The following is a 16787-nucleotide window of genomic DNA, read 5'->3' on the forward strand; positions in this document are numbered from 1 at the left end:
ACTCTGGAAGGATTAGGCTGTTATTTAACTTCAGACATGAGAAAAGTAAACTCTTATACTTATAAAAATATATATGGTTCATGACCTTGACCCAATGAAGCCCATCAAACCCACTGGGACTCTTTACCAACTCAATGTTTTCTTTTAGACAGAGCTCCCTAGGATGCACTAGTTTTAGGTGATCCCTTTACAGAACTAATCTAAAACCAATGCCTTTAACTTTTTTACCTCTGTACGACAAGCTTTGGATGTAAGGCAGACCATTCACCAGAGGCCCTGAGGCTGTAACACCACACAGGAGAAGCGCAAAGCCCACGTTGTCTGTGGGCATAGGTGAAGCAGGGGCAAGCCTGGCAGAGGTGAAAACAGCACTTCCAAGGGAACCAGTCTCAGCTCCAGCTCCCGCTTGCCCTTTCAGTTGGCTGAGTGTAAACCATACACAGTGGAAACCTACTCAGATAATTTACACAGTAAGAAACAAATACGGAAAGCTCACTTCCAATCTGGGAGCCACCCATGTGCCTCCCTTCAACTTACAAATTAGATTCATTCCAACAGAAAGACCTTTCTCCTTTCTCTCAGAGGTGGTGGTGTCTGGCTCTGCCCAGATGGTAATACTACTTGGCTCTACATGGTGGGATTTTCTTAGCATTGGCCTGAATCACCTGGGCTGAGCTCTGGAGGTGCCATCTGAAAGGAATCTCTGTCAGTACTTGGCCAAGACAACTTAATGTATATGTTACTAAGAGACCAGTGAATGTTACTAGCCTTTTTGGAGAAAGGATTCCTTTTGAAAATGAGACCTGGAATTATGGAAGATGACTTCTGGAAAAAAAAACTCCATGTTATGTCCAAAAGAATCCAACCTAAGGGAAACTCAGCCAGATTTACTGGATTTGGTTCCACCCTCATCCTATCCCAGGATTATGCCTACCTCCCCATTAGGTCTGTCAGACCTGAGGTCTAAGGAAGGGTTGGGAATTTTATACCAAAAATTTCTGGAAATTTTCCTGATTCTTGACAATGGGGGCTGAAGAACGGATGTTACATTCAGAGAAGAGCAATTCTATCAGCAGGCCTAAGCAGAAAGGAAGGAAGCCAGGTGGGATGAGGTGGGAGAGGTGAAGCCTCAGGTAAGAAGGGTCAGAAGTAAAACCCATACAAACAGACTGTGAAAAAGAAACCAACCAACAGTAAGCAGTCAGACAGGCTGTCTTTGGAAGTCTCAGAGTCCTTTAAGAGAAACTCTTCACTTATGGGCCTTGGATTCAGCCTGTAACAACCGGAACCTGTAATGGTCTGAGACTCCTTTCTTTCTTTTAAAAAAATTTTTATTTTCACTATTTTTCCCCTAAAATCAAATCAACCAATAACAATGCTAGAAAAGTTGCCCTGGATGCAGCCCTGCTGTTTTCTCTCATCCAGAGACAGGGATTCAGACATGACAGATCATCTGCTTAATCACTACCTGTTCGATCCTGACTGGTAAATAAACCCTCCTCTCTAAAGCCATACAAAGTAACTCCAGAAAAGAGGCATCAGTGGGGCAGTGCTTAAGAAATCTATTGCTGGTCTAAGCAAGTGCGGCAAGGTGCTGTATTAAGATCATACCTATGGCCAAAGGCACCAGTGGAAGGGACTCAGACTTAAGGATGCTGAGTGCCAGAGCCTTCTGAAAGGTGGTGTCTAACAGTCCTTGGGAACTTGGAGCTGGAGGAGAAGCCCACACCCTACCCAATACTTCAGCCAAGCAGACATGGCAGAAAATGCCTCATTTCAAGGGAATGGTGTAAGAATGAACATGCCAAAGGAGAAACATCAGGAGAAAGGATTGAGCTCCCACCACCCCCCTTTCAAAACAAAAACCAGTGATCAAAGGACCAGCACTGGCCTCCAGAAGCCCCCAAATTGTCTACTAGGCAAAAAGGTGCTACTCCTAATTCGTGATCTCAGCTTACTACAAAAAAGGAACCTGGTCATACCTCTTACCTCTGAAGGTATTCAGCCTGAAGCATGAACAGGTCAGATTAAGAGTGTAGCTGGGCATTCCAGTGAGAGACCAGAATAAGGAATATCCAAAAAGCTCAGGTGGCAAGTGAAACTGGTAAATTTTGCAGAATGCCAACTAACCAAAACACAGAAAAAGAACACAAGCCAAAATATTGACATACGTGAGGAAAACTACCTAGAAATCATTCTAAAACTCAATAAAAGAGGACAATTACTTGCAAGAAAATAAAGAAACTATGGACTATTGAGAGAAAAAAAAAATAGAACTGAAACATGACCGAGAAGCAAAATTCCGCCCTCATCAAAATGTCCGAAGGTACTTTCCATGGTTGTCCCTTAGCCTGGGCTGTCATTTGATGAATCTTGAAATGTGTCTAGGAAAAAAGTGGGCAGTAGCGAAAGCAAATGCTCCCACTGCTCCCTTTTTACTTGGCAATACCAGCAATCAAATATTAACTTCACCATATTTTAAATTACTGCCCCTAAAGATCTTACCACCAGGTAAACGAGATAAGATACTGGCCCATCAAAAGATAATTAGCAATGTGTGGCATTAAATGATAAGTGTTATATAAATAATATAGGCCACAAATACTAGGACTTTAAGAATAAGAAAAAATAAAGACTACTTCTTGAGGTCAGGGGATTCATGGCCAGCCAAGGACCTGAGGGGTAATAATAAACAACAAATATTTAAAGGAAGAACCCCCAAATATATTACTTTCTGTGTTTTCATTTTCTATAAAATGAAGATAGTGATAGCACTTAATATAATCGTATGGGTATTAAATGAGATCATGCATGTAAAATAATTAGCAGTGTTTGTCCTACAAACACTTAAAGAGTAAAGTTTCATACTTTCATCAGGTTTCACATATCAATTAATTATTTAAAATAAAAATAAAATCACACAAACTCAAAAAATGTCACCTGTTACATGATCACATCTCTATTCCTCTGACCTTGGGAAGCCACCAGATATATTACAACTCACTACAGAAACAAGAAAAGGATGAATGATTCAGTGTGAACCCACTCCCAACCCTGGAAACCCCCAAATCAAAGCAGGATGAGTCAAGGACCCTATCTGAAAATAAGGAAGCTTTCAGCCATTTTCCAGGGACTTTCAGCAACTTCTCCTGACAACAGTAAAAATGTAAGATAAGACCTACCGAAGTCAAAGAGCAATCCTGGCGGGACTCCAGAACTTGGTTCACCCCACCAGTATGATGGGAGTTTGAAAGAGACACTGTGGAGTATGGGTCTTAGTCCTCCCATTTGTGAAACAGAGAAAAACAGTATCTATCTTCAGTCTTCTCAAAAAATTGACCAGCACGTACCCATGAGCACATCAAGATCTGTAGGCTACTTGGGATCTCCACAGAATGAGCATTCATATCCTGGGACTCACAAGGGTGTCTCCACAATGTGACCACACACATAACCCATTCTGTTCTCACCACCACCTCCACCAGATCCAGCCCAATAACTCTCAAGTTGAAACAAATGGGAATATCTGGGTGAAAAACATAGTTGTTCATAAAACTGTTTCCTCTTGCCTGCCCCTGGTCTGCTTCTGGAACTTAATATTTTCATTTACCTAGTCTTCCTGCTCACATTGGTTAATAATTAACATTTTTCAAGCAAGTGATATGTTAATTATTTTACATGCATTATTACATTTAATACTCATAGCAATTCTATAAAGTGCTATCACTATCTTCATTTTACAGGAAACTAAGATGCAGAAAGTAACTTGCCCAATATCACCCAGCTGGAAAATGCAAAAGACGGTTTCCTTTTTTTTTTTTTTTTGACATGGAGTCTCGCTCTATCACCCAGGCTGCAGTGCAGTGGCGCGATCTTGGCTCACCGCAACCTCTGCCTCCCAAGTTCAAGTGATTCTCCTGCCTCAGCCTCCCCAGTAGCTGGGACTACAGGCCTGTGGCACACCACACCCAGCTAATTTTTTGTATTTTTAATACAGATAGGATTTCACCATGTTAGCCAGGATGGTCTTGATCTCCTGACCTCATGATCCACCTGCCTCGGCCTGCCAAAGTGCTGGGATTACAGGCGTGAGCCACCGTGCCCGGCCGCAAAAGATGGTTTCTAAACCCGGGTCCATCTGACTGCAGAGCTCAAGCTCTTAGTCATTACACAGTTTTGGGTCGACTTTTTTTTTTTTTTCTGAAGGAAGGGCAGCTATGAAAAACTTTTAGCTAAAATCATACTTAGTCATGAAAGTCTGAATGTTTTTCTGCATGAATAGAAAAAAAATGTCTGCTCTTACCACTTCTATTCAACATCGCACTTTGGCAGTCCTAGCTAGTGTAATAAGGCAAGAAAAAGAAACAAATGAGAAACAGATTAGAAAGGAAAATATATATGTCTTTTTTTCACTGACCACACAATTATGTACATAGAAAATCCCGATTAATATACAAAAAGAAAGTTAATAGAACAAATAAGTGAATGTATTCAGGTCACAACATACAAAGTCAATATATGAAACAAAACAAAACAATGATATTTCTACATACTACAATGAGTAACTGAAAAATGAAATTAAATGAATAATACCATTTATAATAACATGAATAGAAGACCACAGCAAAAAAAAAACACGAAACTTCCAGCTAAATTTAACGAAATATGTGCAAGACCCATTCACTGAACTACAAAATGTTACTGAGTTACTTTTAACCTAAGCCTTCAAATACTACTTACATAATTAAGAATAATTAATCAGTCTAGCATTCAAGACTGATTAAAATATCACCCTAGGCTGGACGCAGTGGCTCACACCTGTAATCCCAGGACTTTGGGAGGTCAAAGTGGGAAGATCACTTGAGCTCAGGAGTTCAAGACCAGCCTGAGCAACATGACGAAACCCCATCTCTGCAAAGAAAGGAAGACAATATCACCCTAATCTACCTCTCCAGGCTCCTCATTTTCATTCCCCTTTCATTTTGTTTTTTGTTTTTTATTATTCCACAAACATCCCCCCTCTACTACTGAGAATGCTGCTCTTGCTGCATGAAATAATCAATTGATTCATCTCTATCCCCAAACTATTCTCACCTCAACTATCTCTGATTATTGGAAACCCTTCTCAAACTACTTCTCCAAGAGACTTTCTTTAATCTTCTAACCAGATATTATCTTTCTTTCCTTTTTGACTCTTCTCCTCCTCCCAAAAGCAGTATGTTGGCATATTTTACAGTGTTTATCATATTCAAAGTTAAATTACTGTTATATGATTGTAAGCTCATCAATGATGGTGACTATATCTGATGCAGCTCCTCTAAAGTAACTTGTTCTTTACACAGAATATATATTTAAATATTTGTTGAAGCAAACATTGAAAAGATTGAATTAAAAGAAAGTTATTTTTGTAATAAAACTTTTGGGATACCAAATTGCATCACTGTCACAATAGAATTCATGATGTCCTGACTTTTGCATGGGCTGGACCAGCTATTTAGCCATTTTGTGACCTTCCTCTCATTCAATTCTGAGGAATGTCAATTCAGCTTGGCTTCTGTTAGTTGGATCAATATCAAGATCAAGACCAAGTAAAACATCCCAGCATAAAGGACAAAGACAGATCCTCAGTCTTTATATAACAGATCAGGGAAAGAAGGTGTAAGGGAGCCAGTGTCCTCAGCACAGGGCAGGAAACTGTGAATGATAAACAGAACCACTGTGGATTCTGTTTCTGGGGAGAGAAAAAAAAAAGTAATCTGATCATCACATCTTGGAGGTCTGCATTGCTTGCAGAATACAGAAACTTTCTACAGTACCTGTGCCTCTGCTGCTCTAGAAACATCTGCAAGGGTAAATGAAATGTTAACCACCAGTCCTGCCCCACACTCAGGAGGCTAGCAGCACAATCAGGTCCTGAACAGAGGCATAGAGCAGAGCTGACAGGCTCCGGAAGTGTCAGGCCTCTGTCCCAGAGAAGGTCCCTGGAGAGGCCATTTGGATCTTACTGCATATACAAAGTGGGAAGGGAATGTTACTGTAGAATGGAGCTCATATGCCACACTCTCCCAACTAGCCAGAGAAGGAAGGCTCCTTAACTTAACTTCATTTCATAATTATCAAAAACATTATAGCTGATTAGCAGCAATTAATCACACTCCATAAGTGCAAATTTGTCTTTTGACCCCAGACTGGCAAAAGCTTCCTAGCTCTTTGCCTGGGTACAGAATGTCCTTTCATGTCATCCTAATACCTTTTAATCGTCCTCTATGTGTGCTTCAGTTCTTACAACCTGACATGGAGCTCTAGTTCAGCAAGATTCATCTGCATGTATTACTGTTTTTAAAGAAGTCTACTTTAATTAAATATAAAAGTCATTGTTCAAACTTGTCATAGTTTAGCACTTCTACCGATTAATTCATCTACTTTCCCTAGTTTCCTAAAGAGTTCCCTGTATCATCTCTTGAAATTCATAAACTGGACTTATTTCTATGTACAAATTCCAAAAAGTAAGTGGGAGGAGAGGGTTAATTTGCTAGAAACAAGTAAGACAGAAATCCCCACACCATATACACCCTTCCATCCAAACACAAAATTTGGGGGGAAATTTCTTTTACTTTTAGTGCAAATTATATTAACAGCACTTCAGATCTTGCAAAGAAAGATCTAAGAACAAGTTGTTGAAAACTGCACTGGGGAAACTTCAATGATACTGATATCACCATTCCTTTCCCAAATTTTCAAAATTGCCAAATGCCACTAAGCAAACAGCGCTTAGAGGGTTAAGACTTCTGCTGTTTTGATATTTGAATATTTACTTTTTTCCTATGTATCCAAATGGCAATTCCCTGATCCTCTGAAATTTTAACACTATGTTCAAATCAGTTACTTTAAACGTACTTCGGAACAGTATTCAGGTAGCTAAATTCCCTGAGATTGTACCAGCTGTGCATGAATATGGTCAAAATCAAACTCTTCATTGACAACTGCGGTCTCTGGCTTCTGAATGAAAATCAAAGCAATCATGCACTGTGGAGTTTTCTCTTTTTGTCTGTGAAATCATGTGATCTCCCACATGGACTCTACTGTGAGATCACCAAGCGTGTGAAACAATAAGAATTGCTGTATGGGTTGAGATGCAGCCCTAAATCTCAGTGATAAACCTTTGGATCTCTCCTTTGAGCATCCCAATTAAGACTTATACAATGTATTGTCAGGGAAAACTTAACGGCAAAGTATCTGAAAAATAAGTTGGTATTTTCATTCCTGAGTCCAGAATTATATTTGTGAGGCAAGGTATTGAGGAGAAAAGAGGATCCTTTAATAGATACTTGAGATAGAGGACTCAGAGATCATTGGAACTAGGTAGATAAGATCTTGGGCCAGGTTAAGAAAATATGTATTACCTGGGAAGAATTTACCACAAAATTGGCTTAATGGCAAAATTAACATTCTCCCTCTGTTGAAAGAAAATTTAAGACTACTTTGGGCCGGGCGCAGTGGCTTACGCCTGTAATCCAAGCACTTTGGGAGGCCAAGGCGGGTGGATCACGAGGTCAGGAGTTCGAGGCCAGCCAGGCCAAGATGGTGAAAACCCGTCTCTACTAAAAATACAAAAATTAATCAGGCGCGGTGGCGGGTGCCTGTAATCCCAGCTACTCAGGAGTCTGAGGCAGGAGAATCGCTTGAACCAGGGAGACGGAGGTTGCAGTGAGCTGAGAATGTGCCACTGCACTCTAGCCTGGGCGACAGAGCAAGACTCTGTCTCAAAAAAAAAAAAAAAAAAAAGACTGCTTTGAAAAACATTGTGTTTTTAGAGAAACACACACTTCAAGAATAAATTATTCCTGAATATTTTACCACAGAGCCTTAAAGCTGGGTAGCTGAGAACAGGGATTAAGAAGGAAACTTTTCATCATATATTTTTATGTATTTTTTGAATTTTGAGCCATATAAATGTGCTACAGCTCCAAAAATATAAATATAATTTTATAAAGAAAAAACTAATTGATATTAGGAAATAAAATTAAAATGCCCTAGATAAAACAGGATGGTAAAGGGGAAGCACACTTGCTTTGATTAGGGGCCGAGAGGAAGTTAGTCACCTAGATTGTTAATATACCACCATCCCTAGCTCTCAAACTGTTTGTTAATTCAAACCGATGGTTGTTTTATTTTTGTTTAAATTTGGGGGTGGGCAAGTAGTAATCTACCTTCCAAAAGAAAAAAAAATAAGAGGGTCTTTTCCAGCAAGATCTTTATTCTCCACTGCTCAAATCCCATTAACACTAATCAGCACAATGATTAAGCACATTGTGGTTAAGTACTCTAGTTGATAATGATTCTTTTGGAAGAAAGGTTCCCATAGCGACAGGTAAAGGCTATCATCAAACTCAGCTTTTCAGCACAGGACTTGATGTCACAGGTCAGAGAGTTAAGATTGTTTTAGTTTTAATCTGGAGGCTTTCTTTAACTTCACTTGACTTTATCCATTCAAATGACACTGATGGAGAGTCCTTCTATAAACCAGGCAAAGTACGAAACGCGGCAGGGCAGGAGAGCTAGGAAAAAGAAGACCTCAAAGATAAGCTATTGTTCCTACCCTAAGAATGCAGTCTGCCGAGGAAAGCAGCCACTACAAGAAATAATGACATTAGGGTGGTAATTCAATCCTTAAATCTACAACCATGCCTTGTCCTCATCACTAGGACTGGTCAGTTTCTAATCTAGTTTCACTTTCCCATCTTCAAGCTGCAGCACAGCTGGGTTTCCAGCTGGCTGGGGAAGAAAAGATTCTTTAAATAAACAGCATTTAAAAAATATGTAGTCGCTTTTGCTATACTGAATTTTGTGAACCACCTTTCTCTAATACATGAATCTGGGTGCCACATTAATTTAAAACTATCCTAAAGAATGTAAAAATCCTTAGGAATACACCTTTCCTTGTAACAACAAAGTACACTATACACTGGAAAACTGCTAATCAGGAAATCCCAAAGAAAGAAATGATCTTTATTTTTTATGCTATTTACTGCATCTATTCAATAAGGAAACTGCTTAAAAACATGAATATAAGAAAACAACAAGATAGGGTGTAATTATACCAAAATATATGCAACCATCTTTTAAAATGCAGGACTATTTGCAGAACATGATGTTTTTATAACATTGTACAGAATTGCTAATCCCTGCAAGGCCTTTCTAACTCTTTTTCCTCGCCTTTCCACAGAAGGCACAGAAAACACCTCCCTCCATACAATGCAGTCTTCTAAGAAAGGCAAAGATTTTACTCAACTCTATCACCAGATGTACTCTTTCTGGATAAATGATACACATTAGATATGTAAAAATATCACTCTGGCAGGTCTTGCTCTTCCAGAAAGACCCCTGTCTACCTTTCCCCACCTTAGATCACAGACTTCAAGTCAACATTTCATGGTGGAAATGAGCCATTTATGAGGACTGATAAGAAGAGGTCCAGTGTGACCTCCTGCATTGATGCTCCTGAGGCCAATTTTTAAACACAATATTATCCCTCCATATTTTGCCCCCGTCCAAAAAAAAACCCACGGGCTTTCTAGGTGACTTCCCAGAGAACCACACCTCTCAGAACCTACACACACTCAGACCTGAAACTAGCTAAACAAAGCAACAATGCAACCTCAGTTGCTCAATGTAACGGCCATGACGACAGTTTCCAAGTGCCAGTTTCCCTATTTTGCAATGGGCAAATCTGCTCCAAGGAGAAAATGTTCCCAATGACCCTGTGGCCCAGAGGGCTTTCTTTATAATAGAAAACAGAAAATGAATTTGTTAGTTATTTCCTGCTAAGCACAAGGACAGTGTTGTGGTTAGTTAGGATGATTTTGTTTCCTTATTTAATATACCATTACCAGTACATGTTTTCTTTAACCACATAGTAGAAAATAAGAAAATGCAGTTTATGCTCTTCTGTTATATTATCACCAATTCCACAAGTCTCACAAATATGTTCTTTAATTTCTAATCCCCTTATATAAGGCTCCCCAAAATGGTACCTATTTATATACTTCCCTTTGAATATCAATTCAAAGCAATTTTTTTTGCATTCTAAAACGTTTACTGCCATACACATTCCTGATCCTTGATAATTTGTGATATGTGAGGGCCCTTCCTTTACCAGTGATCGCAGTTCTAAATGTATCTTTTTAAGAACTATACTACACATGCTATTTTGATAATATGAGATGATCATAACCTAGAAACAGACCATATGTCTGACCCTCAAATCTTTCATGATTTCTGCATTCAACTGTTAAGCTACTAAATACCCACCAGAACAAAAAATGTGTAATTGATAAGGTGTATTGTGTTGGGGGAAGGAGAAAGTAGGAGGAGGGAGACAAGGGAGCAGAGAAGCCAGTTACTCCATGGGGTTATCTGACAAAGACCATCAAGTCCTCAGCGGCCCAGACTAGGGATTATGTGGAGATGTACACTGTGCAAATGCAGGAGCAACTGACCAACAACCAAACAGAAGCTGTCCTTGGACAAGATTCAATAAATATTTTTACTATCTATTTTCCACTGTACAATACTGTTTCACAGCTCCCCAAGGCATCTCAGAGTATTTTAATACTCCCCAAGTATTAAAATACTTAATAGAATAAAAAATTAGAAATTCTTAGCTGGTCTCTACTTGTCTTTATAAAACATTTCAGAACATAAAACCAATAATAAAAAGCAGTCAACAATATTCCTAAGGATAATGTCAGAGCGATAAACTGCTGTTATCCCCCAAAGTTTTCCCCTCCTTATTAAGACATTGCCAAGATTCTTCTCATTAAAGTGATCACAGTTTAACATAGTTAGTGTCTAGATATACTCCCATAACTAAACTCCTAAAATTTGCCTCCTGAAGCGGGTGGGGGAGGAAAGCTTCCAAAAATCATAGGTATTGATCTAGAAAGATGAAGGCAGCAAAACTTACTATAAGCTGTTGCACATATTTTGCTACTCAAACAAAGCCTGTCTACACTACCCAGAATCAGTTGGTAAAACTGGTAAACATACCAACTTCTATGAGAGTACAGGACGTCTATCATAATTCAGCGATTACACAGTCCAGCAAGTCATACTGCATGCCAACAAATTCAGCTTTAGTTGGGACAAAACGAAACCCCAATTTGAATAAGCACGAGACAGGCTTACACCAAATACTCCAGTGTGGGACAATTTGATTTGAAATATCTTACTAAGAAGTAAGTACTGGATTCAGGGACAAGAAGAAAAAGCTCTTAGACTGACATTTCTTTGACTTTTGACATGGGAGACTTCCATTCCCAGCTGCAGAGATCTACAGATTTCAGTGTTTTGTTTCTAATCACCTGCATTCCTGTGCAGCATCCAACATCATGAAGATGAGAGATGCAGTCAAATACATCCGGCGAGTAAGACGTTAGAGCTGAACTTAAAGCATTCAGCAGAAGTTTCTTTCATCATCATCACAATCAACAGACCTTGTAATTCCCCCAGAAACAGCTAAAAAAAAAAAAAAGGTGTCTGCTTGCTAGTCTTAAGAGAAGGATGTGCTACCTGCTTAGCAAAGACAGGCAATCACGATGAAGAAAAAAACTGGAGCCACATGGAGGACGGAAAACAGTAGCAGAAAAAGTCCAACTCTGCCTGCGCCAGCGGTGTGGATGAGCAGAGCAACGAGCCCAGGAGAGGAAGGAGGGGGCGGGGGCGACCATTCCCTAGGAGAACTTGTAAGCGGAGGCCTTCACAGCCTGGGAGTCTGCCCAGCTGCTCCCGCAGACCCTGCCAGCCCGGGCACGGCAGGCCCGCGGCAGCAGGGCAGGCAAGGCCTCCGAGGGTCACTCCTGACTCACTGAGCCTCAGCCCAGCACCGCCAGGACCTCTCCGTTTTTCCTTCCGCTACTGGGCTATGATGGCAGCTTTCCAGCCCCACATGCCATACATCAGCCGCAGATCCCCGCTGGCACAGGCCAGCGCCTCCCTCCGCGCCTCATCCCTGGCACACTTTGAGCCTGATCCTTCTTCTCTCCAACCCCAACCCCCTCACCCACCCGTGCCAGGCGCCCTGCCCAGGGGCGGCCCCACCCCCCAGCGCCCGGACGCTGCCAGGCCCGGGCACCTGCAGCACCTCCCCGCCCCACCCCCATTCTCCACCACCTCGCCCCTCCCCCCTTTCTCCAGCAAAGGGAGGGGGCGACTCACCGCAGTCAGTGCACAGGATCTTGCCCACCTCTTTCTTGAGATTTTTGCCGTTGGTATCGAGGGGGGCAAAGGCCGTCTTAAAGACTAAGGGCTGTTCCGTGGGCTCCAGGAAAAAGATGTAGCGCTGGTTCCTTTCGAGCGGCGCACAGGAGCCCACGCTGATCACCTGCTCGCGCTGCAGCCCCCCGCTCCGGAGCGGCCACTTGTCCAGCACCTTTACCAACGCCACCCGACCCGAGGCGGGCGGCTCTCGGGTGCTGTTGGAGCTGGAGCCGCCGGCTGGGACCAGCCCCTGTACCTTGCCCTCCACCACCACGGGTGCCTTGTACGCCTGGTCCTGCACTGACTTGAGGCTGGGCGAGTAGCAGGCGAGCGACACACCGAAGAGCAGCATGGAGAAGCCGGGGGCCGGGTCGCGCCTCATGCCGCCGGCGGCTGCGGCTCGCGAACGGGCGGCGGCTCTCCGGGCTGCGGGGCTGCGGGGCTGCGGCTGTTGCTGCGGCCGCGGCTCTGGGGGCGCAGCGGGACGAGAGATGCTGCTGTTGTTGCTGCTGCTCCTGCTGCTGCTGCCGCTCTCGCTGCTGCTGCTGCTGCTGCTGCTGCTGCTCCTCTCGCTGCTGCTGCTGCTGCTGTCGCTGTAGCTGCTGCACCGACCCTTCTCCAGTGGCGGCGGCGGCAGCGCTGAGCAGCAAACCTGCCGCATCTGGCCAGGCCATTTGGGGGGCTCCGCCGCTCAGCCGCCGCCGCCTTGGGAGGGGAAACAGAGCCCGCTGGAAAACCGGAAACAGCGTAACGTTAGCGCCTCTTAGCCCTCCACCGGCAGCCCGGGGAGGTGGCCCAGCTAGGGCAGGGGGCAGGCGGCAAGCGGGCCGCGATGCGCAGCGCGGCGCAGCGCAGCGCTCCCACCCTGTGCGCCAGGACCTGGAGGAGGATGCGGAGGATGGGACGCCCGCCCACTTGCTCTCTCGCGCCCCCTCTGCCCCCGGACCGAGTGGGGAGCGCGGCTTCTGCAGGGGAAGCTTGGGACTGCACTGCTTTAGTGCCCGCCTTCAGCCCGCAGGGGCGCGGGAGGAATCGTGCCACCCTTTGCTCTCGGGATTTATCGGCATGACAGTGGGGGTGGTGCGTGAGGAGAGGGCGAAGAAGAGATAACGGGCTCCTGGCACCATCCTATGAACGTGGTAATGGGACGCAGGGCGTGCCCCCTGCCTTTGGCCAGCAGCTGTAGGAGCCAGAGAGGTTGCCATGGCCAGGGTGGCCAGCCAGCCTCTCGCCTCTTGGGCTGTCCTCTTTCCTAGGAGGACCCTGGAGCCCAGCCCCTAAATGATACCACGTGCTCGGTCCTGCCACCGCCTGGTGAACGCTGGATATTCGACTTGAGGTGGGGGAGAATCCCAGCCCCGTCATTTTGGAAAGAGTTGGGCTACAAGGTGTCTTGTCTTAGCATTGAGGACACCCAAGCAGAGGTGGTAGCTGAGAAAGGGCCCAGTCCCCAACACTCTGGGCTTTCTTCAGCGGCCACGTGGGGATCTGGCTGAGCACTGTACAACCTCATCTTTTAAAAATCTGATCTCTAAGAAAGGTGAGGGGCTTCTTGGGAGCCAACAGAGAGCCAGAGCCTGTCAGGGCCAGAGGCTGCTCCATAAAAAAGGTTTTTTTTTTGTTTTGTTTTGTTTTGTTTCCAAGGCTGATGCTTGCAAGAGGCAGAAGAGTTTGCTGCACTGGAGCCAGCATCTGATTTAAAACACACACACACACACACACACACACACACACACACACACACACACACACACACCCAGGTCCATAATCCATTAGCCTATCAATGAGGGTCCAGGGAGTTTTCAACACCCAGCTTTTAACCTTGAAGGATGTGGAGCTCAGGAATGCCAGTGAGCTCTTGGGGAATTTTATACCGCACTGGGCTCCACAGGAAAATGGTCCAAGGATGAGTAACTTAGGCTAGGACTGCTATTCTGGAAAGGAAGTAGAGAGAGCTACACCTTTCCTCCTGGCTAAGAGACATCTTAAACTCAATACATCCAAAGCCAACATCATTATTTCTTCCACTTCACTCCAAATCCCCTATAATTATTAATGCCACTGTTTTATTCTTTTAGACTACATCAATCCATTACAATAAGTCCCTTCATCTCATCCTTTATTCTTCCTCATCCAATTAATCACCAAGGCCTTTGGGTCTCTCTTTTAAAATAATCTCCAATTTATCTACTTCCACTCCAACTCTGCTGCAAATACCTTAAGTCCAAGCCCTCATCATCTCTCACCTGGACAACTTCTAAGCCTTCTAACTGGTCTCCACTCCTTTCACCTCATCACCTATCTCCAGTCCTACCAATGCCAGAGTGATCCTTCTAAAAATAAAATGTAAGTACAATTTGGCCATGCTACTGCTCTCAGAAGTAAAGTTCAAACTCCTCAGCAAGGCTCTTCATGGGCTCCCTTTGCCTAGCCAGCTTCATATCCTGAGAGCCAACACCCCACTCTAGCAATCCTCAGCATTTCATGCTCTTTCTTGGTATGCTTCTGCACATGATGTCTCTTGTGTCCAGAAAGCCTCACCTCCACCTTGACCACATGGAAAACTTATTTTCCCAAGGCCCAGTTCAGCATTATACGGCATCCCCCTTCCTACATATCCACCTCTACTCCCACCAACACATACATGATGGAATTAATCCCTTCCTCCTCTGTATTGCCATGAGCTTCACACATAGTATTACTGTTGGGATACTGGCCCATACCGTATTTCAAGCAGCCATTTAATGGGTCTGCATCTCCCATCAGGCCAGGCATGTTAATGTCAGGGACTATATATATCCTATTCACCTTTGGATTCCTATTACCTCCAACACAATGCCTGGCATAAAATAAGGATTAGCAAATCTCCAGTGAAAGAAGGAGAGAAGGAAGAAAATAACTGAAAATTGGCACTCTTAAAGGCATCAGGCCAATCTTCTTGGCTCCTTCAGTGTCCCCCATTTCATTTTCATAGATCACAGACCTCATAAATCACAAAACATCACCATAAGGAAGATAGCGACATCCACTCTTTCATTTTACAATGAAAGAAAAAGTCCCAGAGGGGATAGGGGACTTACTCAACATCTCACACAGCCAGGACTGAACTCAGTCTTCTGTTCCTGAGACCAGGGTCATAGTGAAGAGCTTGTGCTCTGGAGCCCAGCAGAGCTGGGTTTTAAAGCAACTCTGTGACTTACCAACTTTGGGATGAGTCTATTTCACTCTCTAGGCCTTAGTTTCCTTGTCAGTATGAAGGAGAAAATAATAGGGTCTACTTCGTAAAGCCGTTTTTTGCTCAGTATGTACTTTCAATAAATATTCAATTGAATGGCTCCTCTGTGCCAAGCACTGAGGCACTGTATGTTACTGGATATACTGTGGTGAACCAAACTGTTCAATAGTACATGTCTGTGCTCTCAAAGCTCATACTCTGACTGGGAAGACAACAGTAAATAAGTACACAAATGGGTAACTAATTACTTGTATTGCTGAGTGTCCTGAAGGAAATAAACAGGATGAAATGCTAGAGAATAATGGAAAGGGGAGAGGGTAGGTCTACTTGGATAAGGGAAGGCTTCTCTGAGGAGATAACATTTAAGCTGAGACTAGAAGGATGATGAGGATGTGGATTATGTGAGATAATATGTAAAGTGCTTAGAACAATGTCTGGTGCACAGTGAGGGCCAAAATTAAAGTTGAAGATTACTAATATTTTACTTATACTGGTGGTTCCCAATCTAAGAGGTGAGAATCTCTAAGTGGTATTTATTTTCTGTATATTAAAAATATTCACTAGGATTTTCTGTATATTAAAAAATGCGGCTGGGTGCAGTGGCTCATGCCTGTAATCTTAGCACTTTGGTAGGCTGAGTGGGGTGGATCACTTGAGGTCAGGAGTTCAAGACTAACCTGGCCAACATGGTGAAACCCCATCTTTACTACTACCGAAAAAAAAAATTAGCCAGGCATGGTGGCGCTCCCCTATAATCCCAGCTACTTGGGAGGCTGATGCAGGAGAAATGCTAGAACCCAGGAGGCAGAGGTTGCAGTGAGCCTCATGACACTACACTCCAGCCTGGGCAACAGAGCGCTGTCTCAAAAAAAAAAAAAAAAAGCGATACAATTTTTCAACAGCACATGTCATGAAGAATAAAAATATTATTTTCCTCTCTCTCTCTTTTTTTTTTTTTTGAGACGGAGTTTTGGTCTTGTTGCCCATGCTGGAGTGCAATGGTGTGATCTTGGCTCACTGCAGCCTCCACCTCCTGGGTTCAAGTGATTATCCTGCCTCAGCCTCCCAAGTAGCTGGAATTACAGGTGCCTGCCACCATGCCTGGCTAATTTTTTGTATTTTTAGTAGAGACGGGGTTTCTCCATGTTGGTCAGGCTGGTCTTGAACTCCCGACCTCAGGTGATCCACCTGCCTTGGCCTCCCAAAGTGCTGGGATCACAGGTGTGAGCCATTGAGCCCGGCCTCTTTTTTTTTTTTTCTTTGAGACAGAGTCTCCGTCCCCTAGGCTGGAGTG

The 16787-nt window shown here is 43.5% G+C and overlaps 1 protein-coding gene across 3 annotated transcripts in view; it reads right to left on the reverse strand.

The window, feature by feature from the left end:
- NRG2 (neuregulin 2) overlaps window positions 1–13371 on the reverse strand; it is a 197207-nt gene extending 183836 nt beyond the window's left edge. For 2 of the 3 annotated variants that reach the window (XM_055389171.2, XM_031011254.3), the window contains exon 1: window positions 12217–13371. In XM_055389171.2, the coding sequence (XP_055245146.1) occupies window positions 12217–12919 (703 nt within the window). In that variant the 5' untranslated portion in view covers window positions 12920–13371. The remainder of the gene's footprint in view (window positions 1–12216) is intronic. The other variant, XM_031011255.3, reaches the window with a different exon arrangement.
- Between the last annotated feature and the right edge of the window lie 3416 nt (window positions 13372–16787).

Source organism: Gorilla gorilla, chromosome 4, assembly GCF_029281585.2.
Source record: "Gorilla gorilla gorilla isolate KB3781 chromosome 4, NHGRI_mGorGor1-v2.1_pri, whole genome shotgun sequence".
In the NCBI taxonomy this organism is placed as follows: Eukaryota; Metazoa; Chordata; class Mammalia; order Primates; family Hominidae; genus Gorilla; species Gorilla gorilla.